Source organism: Saccostrea cucullata, unplaced genomic scaffold (genome assembly GCF_032062105.1).
Source record: "Saccostrea cucullata isolate Sc308-1 unplaced genomic scaffold, CSIRO_AGI_Scuc_v1 ctg1020, whole genome shotgun sequence".
In the NCBI taxonomy this organism is placed as follows: domain Eukaryota; kingdom Metazoa; phylum Mollusca; class Bivalvia; order Ostreida; family Ostreidae; genus Saccostrea; species Saccostrea cuccullata.
In genome coordinates, this window is record NW_026931054.1 from 280,226 (window position 1) to 300,641 (window position 20,416).

Consider the following 20,416-nt stretch of genomic DNA (forward strand, 5'->3'; position numbering starts at 1 on the left):
GTTCAAGATTCTCACCAGACATCATACACTAATACAAATTTTCATACTGCATTAGTAAAATACACTCAGCAGGGCATTCCTGTCCTATGTATATATTTCTAGTTTATATTAACATCTCACCTTCATCTGAATATCAACTAAGTCTCAACAGGGTGAAAACATGAATTATATTCTTTTTTCAGTTTATTCATATCATATAACTATAATATATATGAAGACTAGTTAAATATGTAACAATATAAGCATGGGATTGGCTATGGTATTCAACAATAAATAATCATATAATTCAATATAACAAATATCTTATTTGATCTAAACAATGAGAATTTAAGAATTCCTTCAAATAGTTTATTAGTAAAACACCATTTAAAACAAATCGAAAACTTTAAAAATAACCTGCTAGCTTTTTTCCTTTTAAAATTGACATCAAGGTGAGAAAAAAATGTCCATTTGTGAATGTGTAAGAGAAAAAACTGTGATAATAAAAATCTAGCTTGTGTGAAAAATAAAATTCTGTTAAAATAATAAAATGTGTAAGGAGAAACTCCAATGCTTAATGAACATTATTTATGCTTAAAAAATCAAAAATAAAGAAATGAACACAATACAGTTGTACTATATTAAAAATAAATAAAACTTGAACCAGCACAAACAATCCATCCTACCATAGCCAATAGCACTAAACTACAGACTTAAGCTATAAATAACAGCAACAATTTATACTGAACCAGAAAAAATCTATGATATATACATCTCTGTCATGTACAATCTGGAAAACTAATATTTCTTTTATCTTCTGATATGTACATTATGTATAACCCTGTACAAACTGACTAAAAGCGTCAATCTTCTTCCTAATTCTTTGTTAATTATATCTTGAGAGATATGTACAATGACATTAGCTGCCTACAGAATATCACAGCACTAAGGAGAAATGAGTAATGGGTCAATTATGGCACTATCACAGACAGGTAAAGGTTGAGATTTCTAGGTGAGGGGGAGTCTCATCCTATCGGAAGGTACTTGAGGGGGCGGAGGTGGGCGGGGTGTCCTGCATGAGGGCCTCCAGCACCACAGGGACCTTCCCCAATCTCACCTTCACTGCTTCTGGAAGAATGTCAGTTCTCTGAAATCTGTTAAAAGAGAAATAACATTATCATTATAGTTTAAAATATTTTCATTTCGATTGACATAAATATTATTCATTTTTGTTTAAAATGAAACAACATTTAATTTTTTCCAAGATTAAGAGAGCAGCTTATAACTAATTTGAAATCAACAATTATATTTTTTTTAAAAAGTTTTCTCTATCTTACCTAAAAAGTTTCCCTTGTACATCCACATATTTAACTGTGGTAGTGGTTGGTTTCACCCCTATCTGGGTCCCATCATCAAACTTCACCCATATCTCTCCATTAGACAACTGAAAGCAAATAGCATTCACATTATAGATAACCTAAATAATTTGTCCTCTGTGACTTCAATACGTTTCAGACATCAAATCATTTCAAAACATGAATTCCAATTCAGAAATCAAAAAATTACCTGTGATGCCCATCCAATATCTTTGACAAAAACACTGCGTATGACGGTGGCTTTGCGTAACTGTGTGCTGCTACTGTGACTAGAGGTAGGACTGGTATTGGTGACTCTCTCACTCTGTAGAGTAGAGGTGGGGCTGATGTTTCCCAGGCGCTCCGCTATCTGTTGAGCCCTCAGTGTCTGGTCATGAGAGTCATCCGTCAGTCGTGAGGCAGAGGAGGGATCCACTAGCTCTGTTACAGTGCTGACCACTGTTCCATCAAAAGAAGACATCTGTAAAAGAGGAACAATAATATTATCCAGCTTCAAGGAATAAACAGGGAAAAGGAAGTAATAGAATACAGAAAGCAATGTTCTGTACTTACTGTAGGGGGCCTTCCTGATCCAGAAGAGGGGGTGCTGATATTGTCCATCCCGAGGGAACTAGGAGGGTCACTTGTAGAGTGAGATCTCTGAGAGTCATTCAGGTTCACATTTGGTCGTCGTCCGATGATGACGGGGAAGAACTGCTGGCCCTTGGTGCTGCACCTCTGTTGTACGGCCTCGATGACAGACTCCAGCTCTAGGCACTGCTGCCGACATTGTTTGACGTACTCCAGCAGCTGCTGTGTCTCCTCGGCCAGCCTCTGCTGGGTATCCCCAGAGTCCAGGACCAGCGAGGTACCAGTCTTCTCAATGATCCGAATGTTTGTGGAGTTCATTGTAAACTTAGCACCTGCAATGAAAAAATTGATTCTGTTAAGAAATTATCCTCCTCAAAATGCACATTTCACTTTTCAAGCAGCATGCAGTAAACTGAGTAAAGTGCAAAAAACACCTTCACAACACTATTATATTCCACAAAAGTAAAAAAAAAAAATATAAAAACAAATCTGAAACCAATTTTAAGCAAACACTATATAAAATAATAATAACAGATTTAAAAAATTCTTTTTTACATTTTCTACAAGGAAAAAATAAAGTTCACCAAATTACTTCAATAAAATCAATAAAAAAGAAAAGACTGAATATGTAAAATTACATGGTTTTATAAAGGATTGAAGATTTCTAATTATTTCTTGGTTTATGGATTATTCAATATATGATAAATATATATTTTTTAGATCCACAGCAAAAGGTGTTATTATGCTACACAAAAAGTATGAGTGCTCAAGGGTGACAGAAACTTGCTACAAGACAAACTTACTCCACGGGAAACACTCATCACAGTAATTAGTATGGTCATCTCCAGGAAAATTGCCTTGTTATAAAATTCACATAATGAGTTTCTTTGTAATTCAATTTAATTTTTCAAAATTATTCAATATTTTTCCAAGGGAATGTAAAAAAGATTGAAAAAATAGTATCACACTGTGTGATGTATAGAAAAAATGCACTCAGTAGAAATAACAAAAAATTGATCAAGTAAAAAAAAAAGTTATTCACTCTGGCTGAATGTATTATCAAAAGGCTTTTTGGGTAAGAGAAAAAATCTGCAAGTCTGAAAGAAAATGAAAGGGTGACTCTAAACACCTACCATCATAAAACACCGCCTCAAAGTCATGGTTCGGTGAATTCTCCATCAACATACACTTGGCTTTACTGGTGTAGATTGTCACTTTGGGTGTCTTGGATCTCACAAGCTTCACAAACCTGAAGAGATAAATACAAACATTACGATGTTGTTACATTTAGATGTCATTTAAATTTACCTTCTACAAGTTGCCCTTTCATGAAATAAAATAAAAATGTATAATGACTAACCTTCCAGCATACTGGTACTTTTTGAAGTATTTCTCTGGGAGCTCCTCAAAAGAGAACTGCTTTGAGGGAGTCTCTGGGAGGGGCACTGGGTGGTCAGAGACTGGTTCCCCTTTCCCGGAGTTTGGCTGGTAGACTTTGATGTTCAGGCCGTCTGGTGAGATGACAAAGACCTCCATCACTTTGTCTACCTTCTGCTTCTGTTTCACAAACTCCAGACACACCTCTCCATTCTCCATGATGTTCACCTGCAGGAATAAAAAATTGGGTGATTGCTAATGAAAAAAATATTCCTGTTCATTCTGATAATCAAAACTTTTTTTAACAATGGCTGAAAAAAATTCCCATGATTTCCATATTGATTTACTTACCACAGCATTCCTGGTTTTTTGGCGAATGGGACACAGTCTGACAGCAGAGAGTGGGGTAACACCTTTGTTGCCCATTTTTCATTAATGCAAAAAATTGTCTCAAATGTTCTGTGATTAAATAATGAAACTTTTTTTTAAGCAGCACCCTTTACACTTTTAGTCACCTCTGGCTTACTGAACTGTTCTGATTTGCTGCTGGCATTAGTGTCTATATCACTGCAAAAATCTTAGGAAACCACAAGCTGAACAGTTTGTAAGGCAAAATACATTTAATCACAGACTTACTCAGAGTTCTCCCAAACTGTGGCGCTGTTTACACGTAGTCCCGCTGCTGAGTTTGAGTTTTTATATTTGGTTTATATTGCTTGGCACTGGCACTACAGTGTGACGAGGAATTTTACAGTCATGTTTACTAGAATACACAGTGAACTCTTTGCCGTAAAGACACACTGGGAGCTATATGGCTTTCGTAAGCCATAAAAATATTCCTGTTCATTCTGATAATCAAAACTTTTTTTAACGTGCAGACTGTCACTCTCAAAGTTGAGCACTTTCTTGGTGTTGTACAGACTGAATTCACTGCTGTGTGAGGACAGATCACTGGCAGAAGGCCTGGTCATTCCGTGGCTGCTAGTGTCACTGTATCCATGCATGGCGGGACTGGCCACGGCTTTTGGGTCGTTGCTATGGAGTGACAGGCTACAGGACCACCCCGAGGAGTTGCTGGGTGTGTTGGACCTGTTATCCTGGTACTTGGCAGGATCAAACTGGGGCGGGGGCCTGTTGTTCTGCTTGACTCCATGGATTTCCTCTAGGCTACGCTCTACAGAGTAAAGCTCCATATTTCTACCTTTGTCTTGACTGTTACTTCTTAGGAACTGTTGTCTCTCAGTGCTTCTGTCACTAAAAATCAAATACAACATCAATTTAGATAATCTACTTTGATTGATAAGTCATCCTCCTCAACTAAAGATCTACTAATTTACAAAAATGCAAATAAAGATTAGTGTAATAAAATTTTATTGCAAGCCTACCATTTCAACTGATTAGCATACTAATGAATTTTTGAACATTTCACCATCTATGTCTTGAAAATGACAAGTATTTGTTTTAGAAAATCTATTAATATTAATGCAAATTAGCACACATGAAGCAGTGCAATATAACTGCCACAAAAATAAGTATGTTTATGGTACAAATAACAAACTTGTAAAGAAGAGAAAGAGAGCCTCACCTATCCCGCAGACGAACTGGAGGGGAGGGTGGATGACGCGACACGGCAGTACTTGGAGGAATTCTCTGATTCAGGTTAGCCACTTCATTCTCCTCATAGCTGAACTTCTTGTTCTGGAAGATCTTTTCAGCATCCTCAGAAATATGTGACTCCAGAGGAAATGCCTGAAAGGGGCGAGGCTTCAGGACATTGGTCATTCTGGAGGAGGTGGAAGTTGTCATAGTTGCCATGGTATCCCTTCCACTGTCAATTGATGTGTCACCAAAGTTCTGTAAAGCAGTATTTGTAATTAATTTTAACTATTTGTAAAATTCAAGCTTAGAATGTTTCACCATATATTTTTATCTACTAATGGAAATAGAAAAAAAATTGCAGACAGCATACCTTAGAAACTTTTCTGTAGGCCTCTTTGTCATAGGTCATAAAAGGATGCTTCAATATATCTGAAATTATAAATCATACACTTATAGTCTGTAAACAGTGACCCTAACATTCATGCAATATTTTTGATATGACTTGGTGTACTGTGTATTTTTTTATTTTTTTTTGAAGACATACCAGGGAGAGGTAGCCTCTCTTTGGGGTTCTTCTTCAGAAGAGACTGGATGAGGTTTTTGGCATCTTCAGACAAATGACTTGGGAGATCAAACTCAGCATGGATCACTCTGTTTAGTGTGCTCTTTACTGCCTCTGTGTCAAAGGGAGGCTTGCCAACCAGGAATGTGTACAACATGCAACCCAGAGACCAAACATCTGCCTCCAAACCATGGGCAGACCGCATGGCAATCTCACTGTAAAAATAATTATACTAATTAACAAACATTGATTAATTTTGGAAAACAATTGCTAAATTTACCTAAAAAACAATGCAATGAAATCAATTATACAAGTTTGTGCATGTTCAAACAGACTATAAATGCAGTACACCATTTCACCATCTAAAGTTTACTAATTAATCATTGAATAAACAATTTAATCTCTACATCATGTAATTGTGTGTATTTAATTACTTACGGAGATATGTAGTTTGGTGTACCACACATGGTGAAATGTTTCTCATCTGGAACTGTGAGCTGAGTTGCCAGGCCAAAATCAGCAATTTTCTGCAAAGAACATTTATATAACTTCAGAAATATGTGTCATCTTTGAATAATTTCTCTTGAAATTCTTTTTTTTTTTAATTCATTAGTTCTTCTTTAGAATGTTTTAATTAAATTTTTTAATTAAAAATATTTACCACATTCATATTTCTTGTGAGAAGAAGGTTGGCCAAAGTTAAATCTCGATGAAGAATGCCATGGGAGTGGAGATAGAGCATTCCCTCCACTATCTGTCTCATAAAGTGTTGAGCTGCAAGGAAAAGTTTCAGTGTGCAGTAAAGCTTAATAAAACAAAGACACTTTGCATAAATGTTCAGACATATTGATTTTTTCCTCTCTAATTCTGATCTGTTTGACATTGTAACTCTACTCACCTTCATCTTCTGTCAAAACCTTGCAGTTTGCCTTCAGGTATCTGTTGAGTTCTCCATTCAGGCAGATTTCTAGCACCAGATATACATAATTGCTATCTTCAAAGTAGTTATACAGCTGTAATATAAATTGATATAAAACATTAGAACATTAAAACAATAAAACATTTCAAGGAAACTACAGTTCTGAATCAATCAAAAACAACTGTGTAAAAGGCATACCTCTAAAATGGATGGATGTTTCAGTCGAGAGTGAATTTCAACTTCTTTGCGTACCCTAGCTACCATTCCATGTGCCTTCATTAACTTTTTGTCAATCTGTTAAAAAGAAAAGAAATTTCCAATGCACACAAAGTAGATAAATGTCCATTAAATTGATTAGAGTAAAAATTGTTTGTTAAAAATTAATTCACTTCTGACATGTTATATATTTACCATTTTAATGGCCACTTCCATGCCTGTCTTGTTGGACCTGGCTCTGTAGACACAGGCAAAACCTCCCTTCCCCAGGAGGTTCAGCACTTGGTAATCCTGTAATACAGCACAGACATTTTTTTTATCATCATTGTCATACTAATAGGACTTTTACAAAATTTGATGTGAAACATTGAAAATTGTTTCTTTGTAAATTTTTTGTATAATGTTCAATACTACTCTACTGTGTCTACAGCAATTGATAATTACAATGAAGGAGTTTTATTTTGTTAGAATACTCAGTTAATATTGAAATGATGTATGTGAAAAAAAATCATTTATGGGTTATACCTAATAGAATGTAAAATTGTGTTAGGTCTATTAATAATTTTAAAACAAATCTTAACCTCAATTGTTCCTATTGCCTTTTCAGTAAAGGGGTCAAGTTCTTCACTGTGTGGACAAATAACTTCTGTGTCATTTTGACACAAAACTTTACAAGGACAGGGGTCACCTGTATAATTTAACTGACACATGTTTGTTTCATTGAGACCACAAAATAATAAGTGAACTTTTAAAGTCAATAGTTGTATATTTATACAGTTAAGAGAGCGGATTATCTCCCTGTAATCTGACCTACAGGTCACTGCCTGTTACAGTGAAGGGATTAAGAAAATGTGTCCAGTCCTAGTTTGTGCAGGAATCAATTAAAGCAATAATCACTTAATTACAATGTGCCACAGTTAGTAAACAACTTAAGTCAATTAAGTACTTAATCCTGCATTCAATTCATAATTAATTAATTATTTGTTTAATTAATTAGAATATGTTGCTGAACTTAATAAAATGTGAAATTACAACTAATAATTACATTTATTGTACACATTCACATATTACATTATTTTATTCCACAAAACACTTTATCACAAATTACCATACCTCTATTTTTTCATTTGCATCAAACATAAATTTGGAATTCTCAACCTAACAAATTAAAAAGTTGTATTTTAGATGACTATAAAATTTATTTTAATGAACTTGTTAACATTTCTGAATTGATTTCGTTCTTCTTCTTCTTCTTCTTTTTTAATTTTTAAAAATGGGTTCTGGAAAAACATGTGGTGAGATCAGTTTCCTTAATTATTTTCCCCCATAGAATGTACTTCTTTACCTGAATAAATTTCAAACAAAGAGTATAAAACCTTAGGGGAGATAGAGCTTCTTGCTCACAATACACCTTGTTTTAATACATTCTTCATAGTCTTTTTTATTTTTGAGGATTCAGATTATTTCAATTGAGAGGATTTAATGATTTAAACACCAGATTTGTGGTTCAATGTATATTATTCAATTTTATTTAAGTGGTCATTTTCTTGCTAAATTCCCACAAATCTACCTTGCTTAACTACCTGTTGTCTATACACTAAATTTGGACATTGACAATATTTCACCCACAATTCTTTTCTGAGTACAAATGTAATGGTTCACTCATTTCTAAATCTAAGCACTAATAAATTTATATGAAGTACACAACATATGCAAATATAATTCAATATTTTATAATACACAACTTGTAGGTACAATCAAGTCAACTAAGCTCAACTGAACATTAATAGTTTATCATGTTTATTAGAAAAATCTCCACCTAAATGAAAACGTGTACTACATAAATTATAAAAGCAAGACAAAATATATACCAATATTCATCATGCTTTGTATGATAACAACACAGATATTGTCATATACAGTATGTCAATCATTTTTGTTTTATCAGCTGATTATCTCAGATTGGTCAATCAATATTGACCGGGTTCTTTTCTTGGTCTCCAACCTTCTTTCCTTTTTAAAGTTTTTAAAATTGTTAAAAGTATATTTCATACATGCATTATGTTTTGTTAAATTTTAAAGCTTTACTAAGGACAAAACAATACCAAATATATTTGAATAATGAACATAACATAATAAATGAAATTCCACAAAGAATTATATTTCTTTCTTTGGTTTAATAATATCTACCTAGGTCACAGGCCTTTGGATCGCTTAAAAAAAATTGTGTGTGTAAAAAAAAATAAAGGTACTGAACTCTTACACTGGGTACCTAATTTCGCTAATAAAATATTTTTTATTCGAATGCTCTAAAATTCTACTTTTTATTTAAATCTGGCATAGATAAACATTCTTCATTCTACCAATTTCCGAAATTCCATGTATTTCTTAAGATATTCTGAAATCAATTTCAAAAATGAAATGAAGGCCATTCACATGTAAACAGATGGTGTTTGAAGTGCGGCGAAGAGTTGCATAGTATTCGCAATATCTTTCAACAAGTTAAAGTTGATTCCTTACTCCAGAGTGGAATGTTAAGTCCGTAATAATATTCCTTTCGAAAAATTAATTTGAAAACGTCTACATCAACAACTACCGCCATGTTGATTATAAATGTGAATGAAGCCATGTCCATCACATTATATGTTGATTTTCAAAACAATTAGACCGCTAAAATGTTGTTTATGAATTAGTTACACCATATGATCAAATTAAAGAAAAACCTTGTAAAGCTTGAATGCAAATGAGCAAATATTCATTCAGTAACTATTTTCTTATTTGCTTTACAATTAGTGAACACTACTCTCGAGTAAAAAAATTATTGTCCTCGAGAAGTATAAGGAATTACGGAATGAACTTTGTAGTAATGAAGATTGTATATATGAATAGATATGTAGAAAGTAAAATTGTATAGCATTTGATTTAAAAGTATTGGTCTGAGAGTAAATTTTTTTTTTAAACAAACAAACTAAGGCCTGTGATCTTACAATACACTCCTTTACATGACTGTAATGACAAGGTATAAACAATTTCCTAATTGTAAAGTTTTATATGTAAAGGTTATGAAATTTTGTAGCCTTTAACAGAATCCACCAGTTTCTACATTTAGTTTTAACATGAGGTAAAGAAAAACCATTTGCAATTCAAATATTTTCCTTCTCAGAATTTCTTTTCTTGTGTGTCAGATATAAAATATTGTCACCCTCCTACAATTAAAAAAGAGCAGAATGAAAAATATGAATAAGAATTTTCTGTGGCCTTTAGGTCTTTATAAATCTGCAGCTACCTAGTACTTTTATCAGAATGAAATCAGAATTGTACTGGCCAAAAAATATGAGGGAAATGGACATTTTAATCATAAAGCAAACCTCCTATTTTTGTAAAAGTTCTACCAATTTCAAATATTTTGAAAGTGTTGGGCCTTATATTGTTATAAAAACAATTGATTTTATACATCATATGAAACTAATTTTTTATTACAGGTTTATATACTGTTATGCAACTACTTTTATACATAATATCATGTTATATAGAGACTAGGGATTGCCAAAAAATTGGTATTGAATGGACTGTTTAAAGTAATAAGATATTCTTTTTTTGCATTGTCATGCGTTTCATTTTTTTTAACAAAACATTTTCGGACAAAATTTAGTTCTGTTCAATGTGTTTATTGATTACAGAGAACTAAATGTCCTGTGTGATCCCACAAACATTCACATAGACTATCACATCCTTGATAAACTATCGAAATTAAGTAAATTGCATTACATTTTGCATTACAGGTGCTATACAGACTACAGGTACTTGTTTCATACACAGAATACACCCATTTATATTTACCACAAAGTACCTAATTCAACACCACCACCACCCCAAGTCAGTACTGTATTTGTTCAATTTACTAATCAATGATAAATCTACTTCAAAAAAACATCTATAGGTCACTTCTACAAATTTATTCCTCAAAAACTAATCCAGAATATTTTAAAATTTTAAACATGATACATCAACCTTAGTTTATACGATAAAACCAGAGACTTCAGAATGACAAGCTTGGAGGTTTCTGGTTTTATTCAAGACAACCTTATAAGCCTCATTGGAAGTTGTTGTATCTTGTTTAAATTCTTAAAATTTAAAATGTGATGAAACAATTTTCATTGAAAATTTTTTTTTTTTTGCATCAAGCAAGGAGTTAGGACGCCTAGAAAGATTTAATAAGAAAAGAGAAAGTATCTCAAAGCAAACAGCAGGGCTCGACATTAACGCTTGTCCAGTACCACTGAAAAGAATATTGGACAAGTGCATTTTAATGTAAAGGAGTCTCTAAATAATAAAAAGAATGACTGTTGAAAGTTAATTGGTAGTTTCATGACGAAAGCTGTACATAAAACCCGACTTCAATCCCGATAGGAATTGCTATCAATTAAGTTCACATTTGATCGGGATTGAAGTTCACTAGTTGCATACTATTGGAAAGACATGAAATTTTCCAAGTTTAGATTCTGTTTGATGTTGACAGTATTTATGTTGTCAGGACAGAAAGCCTAGATAAAATTTTGTTTTATGTGTTTGTTGTATTAACCAATGATTAGGGCTGGGACAATATATCGAGATATCGATATATCGAGATATCTGTGAGGATGATACGTATATCGATAAATATGAAGAAATATCGCCCCCAAAAACTGACTTTTGTTTTTCTTTGTTTACTTAACATTTGGGATTTAATATCTAAAATAAATTAGCTAACTATAAATATAGTTATGAAATAAATAATAATTAACACCACTTGAGTAAAATATTTTTGTTTTACAACATATAAACAACTATTTTGAATAAATTATTCTTATTTGCAAAGAAATAATTTGTTTATTTCAATGCAAAAAAAGATTTTATAAGCAATTAAACATATCGTGATACATATCGTATAGTGGCTCAAATATCGTGATACATATCGAAATACAAAAAGTTGTATCGTCCCAGCCCTACCAATAATCATGATAATATCATGAATCAATCAAAATTTATTGAAAAATTTTCGGGCAAGTGAAGTTGAAGGTCAGGAAAGTAAATAACAAGAGATCTTGGTCACTTGCCCTCCCTCTCCAAATAATTGACAAGTAGGAAAAAAAGTTAATATAGAGCCCTGAACAACGTCTTGTTTATGTACGTTATTGATTGTAAATAAAATATGAGTTTGAAGTAGGGCATAACAATGTCTTGTTTATGTACATTACTGATTGTAAATAAAATATGAGTTTGAAGTAGGGCATCTTCGCTAGCCAAGGGTTTCCGATCCAAAATCTACCCTACTACAGTTGTAGATTTCAGATCGGAAACCCTTGGCTAGCGAAGATGAAAGTAGGGTGTGGCTAAAACTAAAAGAGAGTTAGGTACTTTGTGCTATAAATAAGTAGGTATCCCTCAGTCACAGTGCCTGTAAATAGACAATGTATCTGTTTACTTTATAACTTGAAGTCTTCTTATAGTGTAAATCACTTTTTATTCTGCGAAATTTCATTATCAATATGCGTAATTGCAACATCTGCGAAAATTGAAAAACTCGCACATAATAGAATTATTCCTTAAGATTATATAGAGCAATAACCAGAATTCGTGAAAATTTTGTCTCGCTAATCAAGAGTCAATGACTATCTCGCGAAAATAAGGTGTCGCAAAAATTAACTGATCTACAGTATTTTTAATTGCAAAAATTTATCATACCATCATGGATATCAAAAAGTATCAATAATAACAGTATGTTTAATGTACTTGGTTATTTTTATTATATACAAAAATTTTCCTGTGAAGTAATACCACATATGTAAAACATAAACGTATAGCAAGTTCCTGAAATAAAGGGGGAGGGGTAGCTCACAGCGTGCTTTTGGCGTTTTGCACAAAATCAATAAGGATGAGACATCATTGAAGTATACATTTCTACATAATCTTGGTTAACACACTAACTTTCATATAAATAAAGTATGAAGATGACAACTTAAGGACTGATCTGCAACATGACAGGACCAGACACGCTGAATGAGTGAATGAATCAGACATGAATTTACTTACGTCTATAGATTCCCCCATGCTGAACGCATCAGCCATCCTTATATAGCACCAAAACGCCCTTTACAACCAAAATGTGAAAATTGGTACACACTTCTACACATTTCATGACAAAGTCAAGTTTCACATATTGCCCCACGTTTGTTGATTTGAAATAGTTTACGAACGCGCTTCAACTTGAAAACATTAGGTCCGCACCAAATACAAAATTTGCAGTTTCGAATAACAAAAGTGGGATATGTAGTTATGATAATTGACTAATTAATAACTAAACTGATAGTGATGTTTTTTCTTATTTTTTACATTAAATTATAATATATTTTTTATTAAACTGAAAAAAAATTAAAAACGGATATTACGGATTTTTTTTAGGGCGGGGGTAACACTAGTACCGCAATTCCCGATTCTCTCGGATTGTTTCTCCACTTCATTTATTTAGATTCGGTTTATGTAAAACTTTAAGGCAAGATTAATTTGTTAAACCAGGGACCTATATACTAAAGAAAGAATTTAGTATACAGGTCTCTGGTTAAACAACATTTACAACATATCAATATTGCTAAAATGGCTTTTATTAAGAAATTCAGGGACCTTTAAACTAACGAAAAAATTGATCAATTCCTCTTTATGTTCATTTGTACAACATGATGCACGTTTCATGAATTTGTGGAGTCAATATATGTATATCTTATAGTAAAATAAGTAAAGATAACCTTGGGCCCCCTCCCAAGAGAACACGGACGCTTTTAAGTCAGTATAAATGAAAGAAAACGCCCCAGAAATAGGTTTTTCACATTTGGGCAAGTAGTTTAGTTTATTTTTATTTGTTTTTCTTTACTTTTTTCATTGCAACAAAATTCAGGACTAGATTTGCACTGGGGCGGATCTCCCTGACAAAAATTCCTGGATCCGTGCCTGCGTTTACTCCCCCTTCCCATATTCGTATCAACATCAAAAGTTAAGACTTAAGACATAATTTTCTCAGCCATCTAGATTGTAATTGGTGAATTAAATTTTATTCTGAGTATCATCTTTTCAGTTCAAACAGGGAAAAACAAAATAACCTGTTCTTGCAAGCAAATGTGAGCTTGCAAATGAGTTTGAAATTTACCTTTGATATGCTCGTATAATGAAACTGACATTTACCCCTGAGATATATAAATGAATCATGTATTTTTTTTTTTTAGAATGGCATTTAAAATACATTTTATGACATTGTAATTTCAGAAACAAAGGTTGATACCCGAAATTTTGGCTCAATTTGGCAAATTGAAAATGTAAAGTTGGTTTTATAATTTATTCTGAGATTGCAGAGTAATTCGCTTTCCGTTAACCTCTGTTCCTCACAAAGTTACCACTCGTGAACTTTTTATTTACTTAGGTGAAGGTAAATGTAAAATTTACAGTATGATAACTTTTTCAACCATTAAATTAAAAATCTGCTATAATATGATACTTTTATGAATATACTCCCATCGCAGGAGACGCGGGACATTCTTTGAATCAATGTACATGTAAATTCCTCTTTGACATGAATTTAGCCACATTAAAGATCACACAACCCGAATAGTGCAATTAAGACAATGTGATCAGAATCAACTACATGTACAAATCTAAGGCGTGCATCCTTGGCGACGAACACAGTATATGCTATGCCATACTTTGGTGGTGCTGTTGTGTGATTAGCAGAAAACGGAACCAAAGACATGTACATGGCTGATGATAATCAAATTGTGTATAGTCACCGTAAAACACGGCATTCTATATTCTGAGTGCCTGGCCTTGGGTGTTTGACTTTTTATACCTGTAAACATGCATGCATCTACTGTGTTTGTTTTATTATATCTTTTCTTTTCTTTTTATTGCAGAAACAGTTTTCTATAATATGTGCGGATCAAGGGATCGAGGAGATGATTGAGAGGTCTGATCAGATCCCCCTAGGATTTGAAGAAAACCGTAATTATTAATGTATGTATATTGTGCTAAAGCAAATTTAAAAAGATGACATGGGACCCCTAGTAAACTCGGACCCCCTAAAGCTGATAAGTTGGTAGGAAAAATTACACATATGCAGTTTAAGGTTATCCGAATCTCATCCAGGAAGGATAACTCTAAAAATTATTTAAAAAACAAAACCTCAGAATGAAGCTTAGAATTGAGATCTTTTCGAGCAATACAAGATTTTTGAAGTCTTGGAAACGACCTTGCAAAATGTTGATATATAAACCCAATAAAGTATAAAGTACAAAAATAAACACATTTTTTTTAGAAAGATCAATTTTCTTTCAATCTACCCTAGACACCAATGTTTACCCTGTAAAGGGGTACATATGAGGTTTCGGCTATGTACCATTAGGGGCATCCTCACAACGTAAGGGGTCTTGAGTCAACACGTTGCTGTTTAAGCATTGAATTCAGATTTTGGGATGTCGTCGGTCCTATAACACACCTGGCCGTGCCGACAAATTGAATACCGCGCGTTAGCGCGGACTGATACTTTGTCGGCACGGCCAGGTGTGTTATAGGACCGAAGACATACCAAAATATGAATTCAATACTTATATTTACATTCTTTAATTTTTCCTCTTCATAATTGTTTATTTCAGTAATCTTTATTGTGAATCTAGCGCCCTTCAAAACTGTTGTGCTTTATAGACGTAAGAGCCGTTTGTGACGTCGTAAATTTAAATAACGCAAACGAACGTTGCGAGGGAAAAAGTGACAAATTAATTTTAAATGCACTTTTGTTGTATTTCAACGTTAATTTAACGCTTATTTTTTTATTGAATTGTGTCAAACAATGTACCTTTTGGTGTTCATAAAGTATTGAACATGCAAATATTTCCTACTGTGTATTCTAACGCGCAGTTATAAGGTTTCGCGTGTGTAATAGATTTGAACGTCATGGATTTCTAATGGATTTTATAAAGAAAATTACACTGAATGTAAATATTATTCGGTTACGTGTTGACGCAAGACCCCTGACGTCGTGAGGATGCCGTTAGACGACAAGTGTTGACTCAAGACCCCTGACGTTGTGAGGATGCCGTTAGACGGCAACGTGTTGACTCAAGACCCCTGACGTCGTGAGGATGCCGTTAGACGGCAGCGCGTTGACTCAAGACCCCTGGCGTCGTGAGGATGCCGTTAGACGGCAACGTGTTGACTCAAGACCCCTGACGTTGAGAGGATGCCAGAATGCATTATACATAGAAGCAAACAAGAAAGTGAAAACAAGACAATGACAAGAGAGGGGCATTGAACGGAGAGGTGGATGCAGAACAGGCAGCAACAAAGAAAACATGGGAAACTTTGCAAGATCATCCACGTTGTGTTCGGAAGTTCAAGGGAGTACAGATGGGCCTCTCAAGAAAAAGGAAAAAATAATGACAACTGAGAAAAAACATGATAAAAATAGCCAAAGAACATTTCTAGGCAGTACCCAACCAACCCCCTCCAAGAAAACAGCAGACATTCCAGAGGTCACCGAGGACCTTGAATTATATACAGTATGGATCTAGCAGGGAAAGGAAAGAAAGTGGCTACCATAAGGACTCCCAAGAACAGGATAGCAGCTACCTTCATACAGACATTTTCGAGGTGGACTCTTGGCTAGCAGCCACCATTCCCCAGTCAATGTTCACAGCCAAATGGGAGAGGGAGAAAGAACCAGTATGACTGGACCAAGGGAATGATAGTCAAGATCACCAAGAAATGTGTCTTGAATGACTGTAACAACTAGAGAAAGACCAGCTTGCTTTCCTTGCTAAGTAAGGTCTTGGCTAACATGATTATCAAGAGAATATCAGGCGTTGTGGAAAAGTCATCGAGGAAAGAACAAGCTGGTTTCATGCTTGCAATTTAACGTACTGCTCTGATCTTCCCTTAACATCTTAACATCATTGAACACTGCACAGAGTGGCAGGGAGAAGTAACAAGTTCTTTGATCCCAGGACCGGCGTCAGGCAAGAATGGTTAATTTCAGCCGTTCTTTCCAACTTGGTCAAGGACTGATTCATAAGAAGAACAACAGAAACTATTTCAAGAGGAATCCACTGAATCCTCTTCTCAACGCTAGACCTGGACTTTGTAGCCGATTTGGGACTATTTCGAACACCCTGTCACCCACCTTTACCCACCGGTGCATGTCTGCAAAGACGGCAGTAGGGTTAACAATCAACATCAAAAATTACAGCAAGATTGGTACCAAACGTTGATGCCCCATCTTCTCTAGCCAGGAGTCCGATTCGTTTATCCTCGTGAAATGAGAGTAAACGAATTGGACGCTGCTTCTTTGAAAGTGGATGAAAAATATTTTCACCGAGTATTCTTATTTACAAACTTTGGAAGCATTATCAAACCTGACAGTGGTTATCTTCGCTAGTCAAGGATTTTCGGTTCGATCTGCCCCCCAAAAGTGGCCCGAAAACCCTTGACTAGCGAAGACGGAGGGTGGTGCTACAGACTAGGAAAGGCCGGGGTGTTTTCAGGAACATGAACAACAAATGGAGATCGGCGAAATATGCCATCAACACCAAGCTCAAGTTGCTTAGTATACTAGTATTAGAGCTGCACCATATCTACATTTCTGTGTTAATTAATCCGAATGCTGGAGGATGATAGAAGCTTATCTTACCAAGCTGTGCTCATTCCATATCACATAACCTCGCAAAATCTTACGAATATTCAATGGCCCTTTTCACAAAAACTCTTACGACTAAGATAAAAATTCCACAATTCTGTAAGATTTTGTTTTAAAGAGATATTCATTTTGTACTAAGATGTTATTTATAATTTTCACCATAACTTTTGAACCATAGGAGATAGAAACTTCATATTTGTGTGCATATTCCACTAATTAAGCTCTTTCGAATGACACCAAGGTCAATGACCTTGTGACCTTGACTTATATGCTAATAATAATTTTTTCGAACTTTGTTGTCGCCGGGCACGTGGTGTTTCACAAATACATATTGTTTTCTAAGATGTTATTTATAACGTTGTCTAAATAATGGATTAATTGTATATTGTTTAACCTCCCTCTCAAAAAATTTTCACTCATATGGAGACGCCACTTCTTGCCGGTGGACAGCTGCAAATTTTGTCCTATACTCGAATCTTAGGGCCATTGAGCTGGGAGGGATCTTTTTTGTGCCAGCACCTACCGGTATTGCGACACGGAAAGTCGGTCTATACGGTATCAACCGAAGGACCGGTCTTCATGTCCCACAGTGGGATTCGAACCTGCGACGTAACGCTCAACTCCTTACTTCGCGACTCTAGAGTCAGTGCGCCACTGGAAAATACTAGTAGGTAATGGAAACAATCATTACCAGGAGAAGATGGAGATGGAAATTAAGGGTATGTTCTTCAGAGAGAGCCTTAATCATTCACAAGAACAGCTCTTTTAGGCCTATGACAAGAACAACACGACGAAGGGACGGAGAGAATGGGACGTGAGACATGCAATCTTGGTGATTGCTGACGAGGCTGGTCAAAGACAGCGGAGGGACAAAGACTTGCCCCACACAGGCACGTAGCATCGTTTTTGAAAGTGGGGGGGCCAACCAGAGAAAATTTTTTTTACTTACCTGAAAAAAGTTGACAAGCACAAAAAAAAACGAAAGTTAAATGTCGCCCAAAGTCGAAAATCCTATTTCGTGGGGGGGGGGGGGGGGGGGGGGGGGGGGGGGGGGTAGTGGCCAACTTTTCCTAAGCCAAATTACTTTCACTTCCAATTTTTTTCCACAATTCCTATACTGTTGTAAAATGTGGGGGGGCCAACCTTCCTTTTAGTGAACATTTCCTATAGTAAAGGTAATGTTGGCCAAAAAAGTGGGGGGGGGGGGGGCAGGCCCCCCCTGGCCCCCCCGGTTGCTACGTCCCTGCCACACACCACAAAGTGTATTGGCCAATGATGACATTGATGGTGAAGGAGGATCATTACATTAAATATTATTAGGTCAGCAGCAGTGGTTTTAGCGTATTAAAAGTAGAAGACAAACTCTTCAAAAAAAAATCTGACAAGCAAAAAAATAAATGAATGAAACAATCAAATTTAGGGAAAAAAGTGACCATTCAAACATTAAAATCCTATTTCGATTGGGGGCTCTTATTCTTGTACTTTCTACTTACTAAATGTTGGATTTGCGAGTGTTCGATATGATATGAACAGTATTTATTTCGTAATAAGGACATCTATACTTTTGAGATACTTTTTGCAGTTGCTTCCGAGGTAAGTTGAGCTTTTCTTCTTGTATTTTGAACAAAGAATGTGATTCGACTCCCTTTCTTAAGTTATTGTCTCAGTCAATGTAAACTGTTTGGATTAAAACTATAGGTACTGTGAGCAATGAGCTCACTAAATGAAACCCCCACCTCCCATATGAATATAATGGCGGTGTCCATGTCTTGCTATGGGAAACCCAAAATATGTGTCGGATCAAAAAGTAAAATAGGAGGTGCACAATAGCAATAAGTAATAAAGATTCTGTGAAAGTTTCATCAAGTTTCATTTAGTGGTATAAGAGGAGTTGCGGATAAGAGATGGGTACCCCCAAAGCGTAACAGACGGACAGACGTACAAACAGACGGACGGACGGACATACCGATTACTATGTTTTTCAAGCGGGGGTATAATAAGCGTTGTATATTCTGTAATTAATTTTAATTCGGCACACAAAACTATAGCCGCAGATCTGAATAGCGTTATGGTTTTATATATTTGTCTTTGACCATAACGCTACAGATCCCGAAAGGCAAAAAAGGAGCAATTTACGGCGCGAAGTTTTTTTGCGCACTTTTGGGGAGAATTTCCATTTTGACCCTAAATGATTATTAAAAACATGTTCCACTATGCATTCTTAATTTCTTCTTTAGATCATTAGCTAGAAATGGGTCAATCATTTTCAGATCGAATGCTCCCAGCCACGTAGCATCGTTTTTGAAAGTGGGGGGGGGGGGGAAGCCGGAGAAAATTTTTCTACGCCAACTTTTTTCAGTACCTAGTTCAATATAGGCATATTGCAGATATTATACAAAGGCCAATTATAATGTACATTTTATACATCCTAAAAGAAGATAGCTAACTCTCTGTTCATTATACCATGTTTGTTTTGTTCTATTTTTGTTGTATAACTGTGATGATTTTGGACATCACTGTGGGCCAAAATTGATTGAATAAATATTCTAAAAAAAATATTCTAAAAATACGTACCAATTTTTTGGGCATTCAATACTACATTTCCTTGATATCATTAGCTTGTAGTAAAAAGTGTGTGTGTGTGGGGGGGGGGGGAACCAGCCTTTCCATAGACATTTCCAATAGTAAAAGTAAGGTTGGAAAAAAAAGTGGGGGGCAGGCCCCTCCTGCCCCCCTGTTGCTACGTCCCTGGCTCCCGACTACGTATAAGTCGGAATTGATCGAGCAAAGATGATATTCTATGAAATACCATACAAGTATCAAGTGGAACGAAAATCCATACTATAAGCTAAAACACAATTTTCACTTATGATTGGGTCTGTCTTTACCATGACCATGAGGTCATATTGTGAGCCTTGTAGCCTAAGGGTCTCTTATTTTTCCTTTATCTTATAAAAATATATTTATAGTGGACAATATTTCCAAAATTTTTTTGTTTCCTCGTACTATTTGTTTAGAAAAGTTGTGAATATTACCGATTTTCTTTGCTCTAGACAGTTTGATATAATTTTATCCAATGACGTCATTTCCTTGAATTTTCTGGAAAT

General features: G+C 35.0%; 1 protein-coding gene across 1 annotated transcript; it reads right to left on the reverse strand.

Moving 5' to 3' along the window:
* Positions 1–250: 250 nt before the first annotated feature.
* On the reverse strand, positions 251–12,860 carry LOC134231198 (serine/threonine-protein kinase PLK4-like). Its single transcript, XM_062713117.1, is given in 18 exon segments — positions 251–1,133; positions 1,317–1,423; positions 1,546–1,815; positions 1,908–2,257; positions 3,059–3,174; positions 3,286–3,530; positions 3,654–3,751; positions 3,799–3,869; positions 4,104–4,556; positions 4,888–5,156; positions 5,272–5,330; positions 5,446–5,678; positions 5,902–5,990; positions 6,125–6,237; positions 6,362–6,476; positions 6,581–6,676; positions 6,794–6,889; positions 12,671–12,860. Coding segments are annotated over 18 exon segments (2,940 nt in total). The 5' UTR covers positions 12,707–12,860; the 3' UTR covers positions 251–1,009.
* Between the last annotated feature and the right edge of the window lie 7,556 nt (positions 12,861–20,416).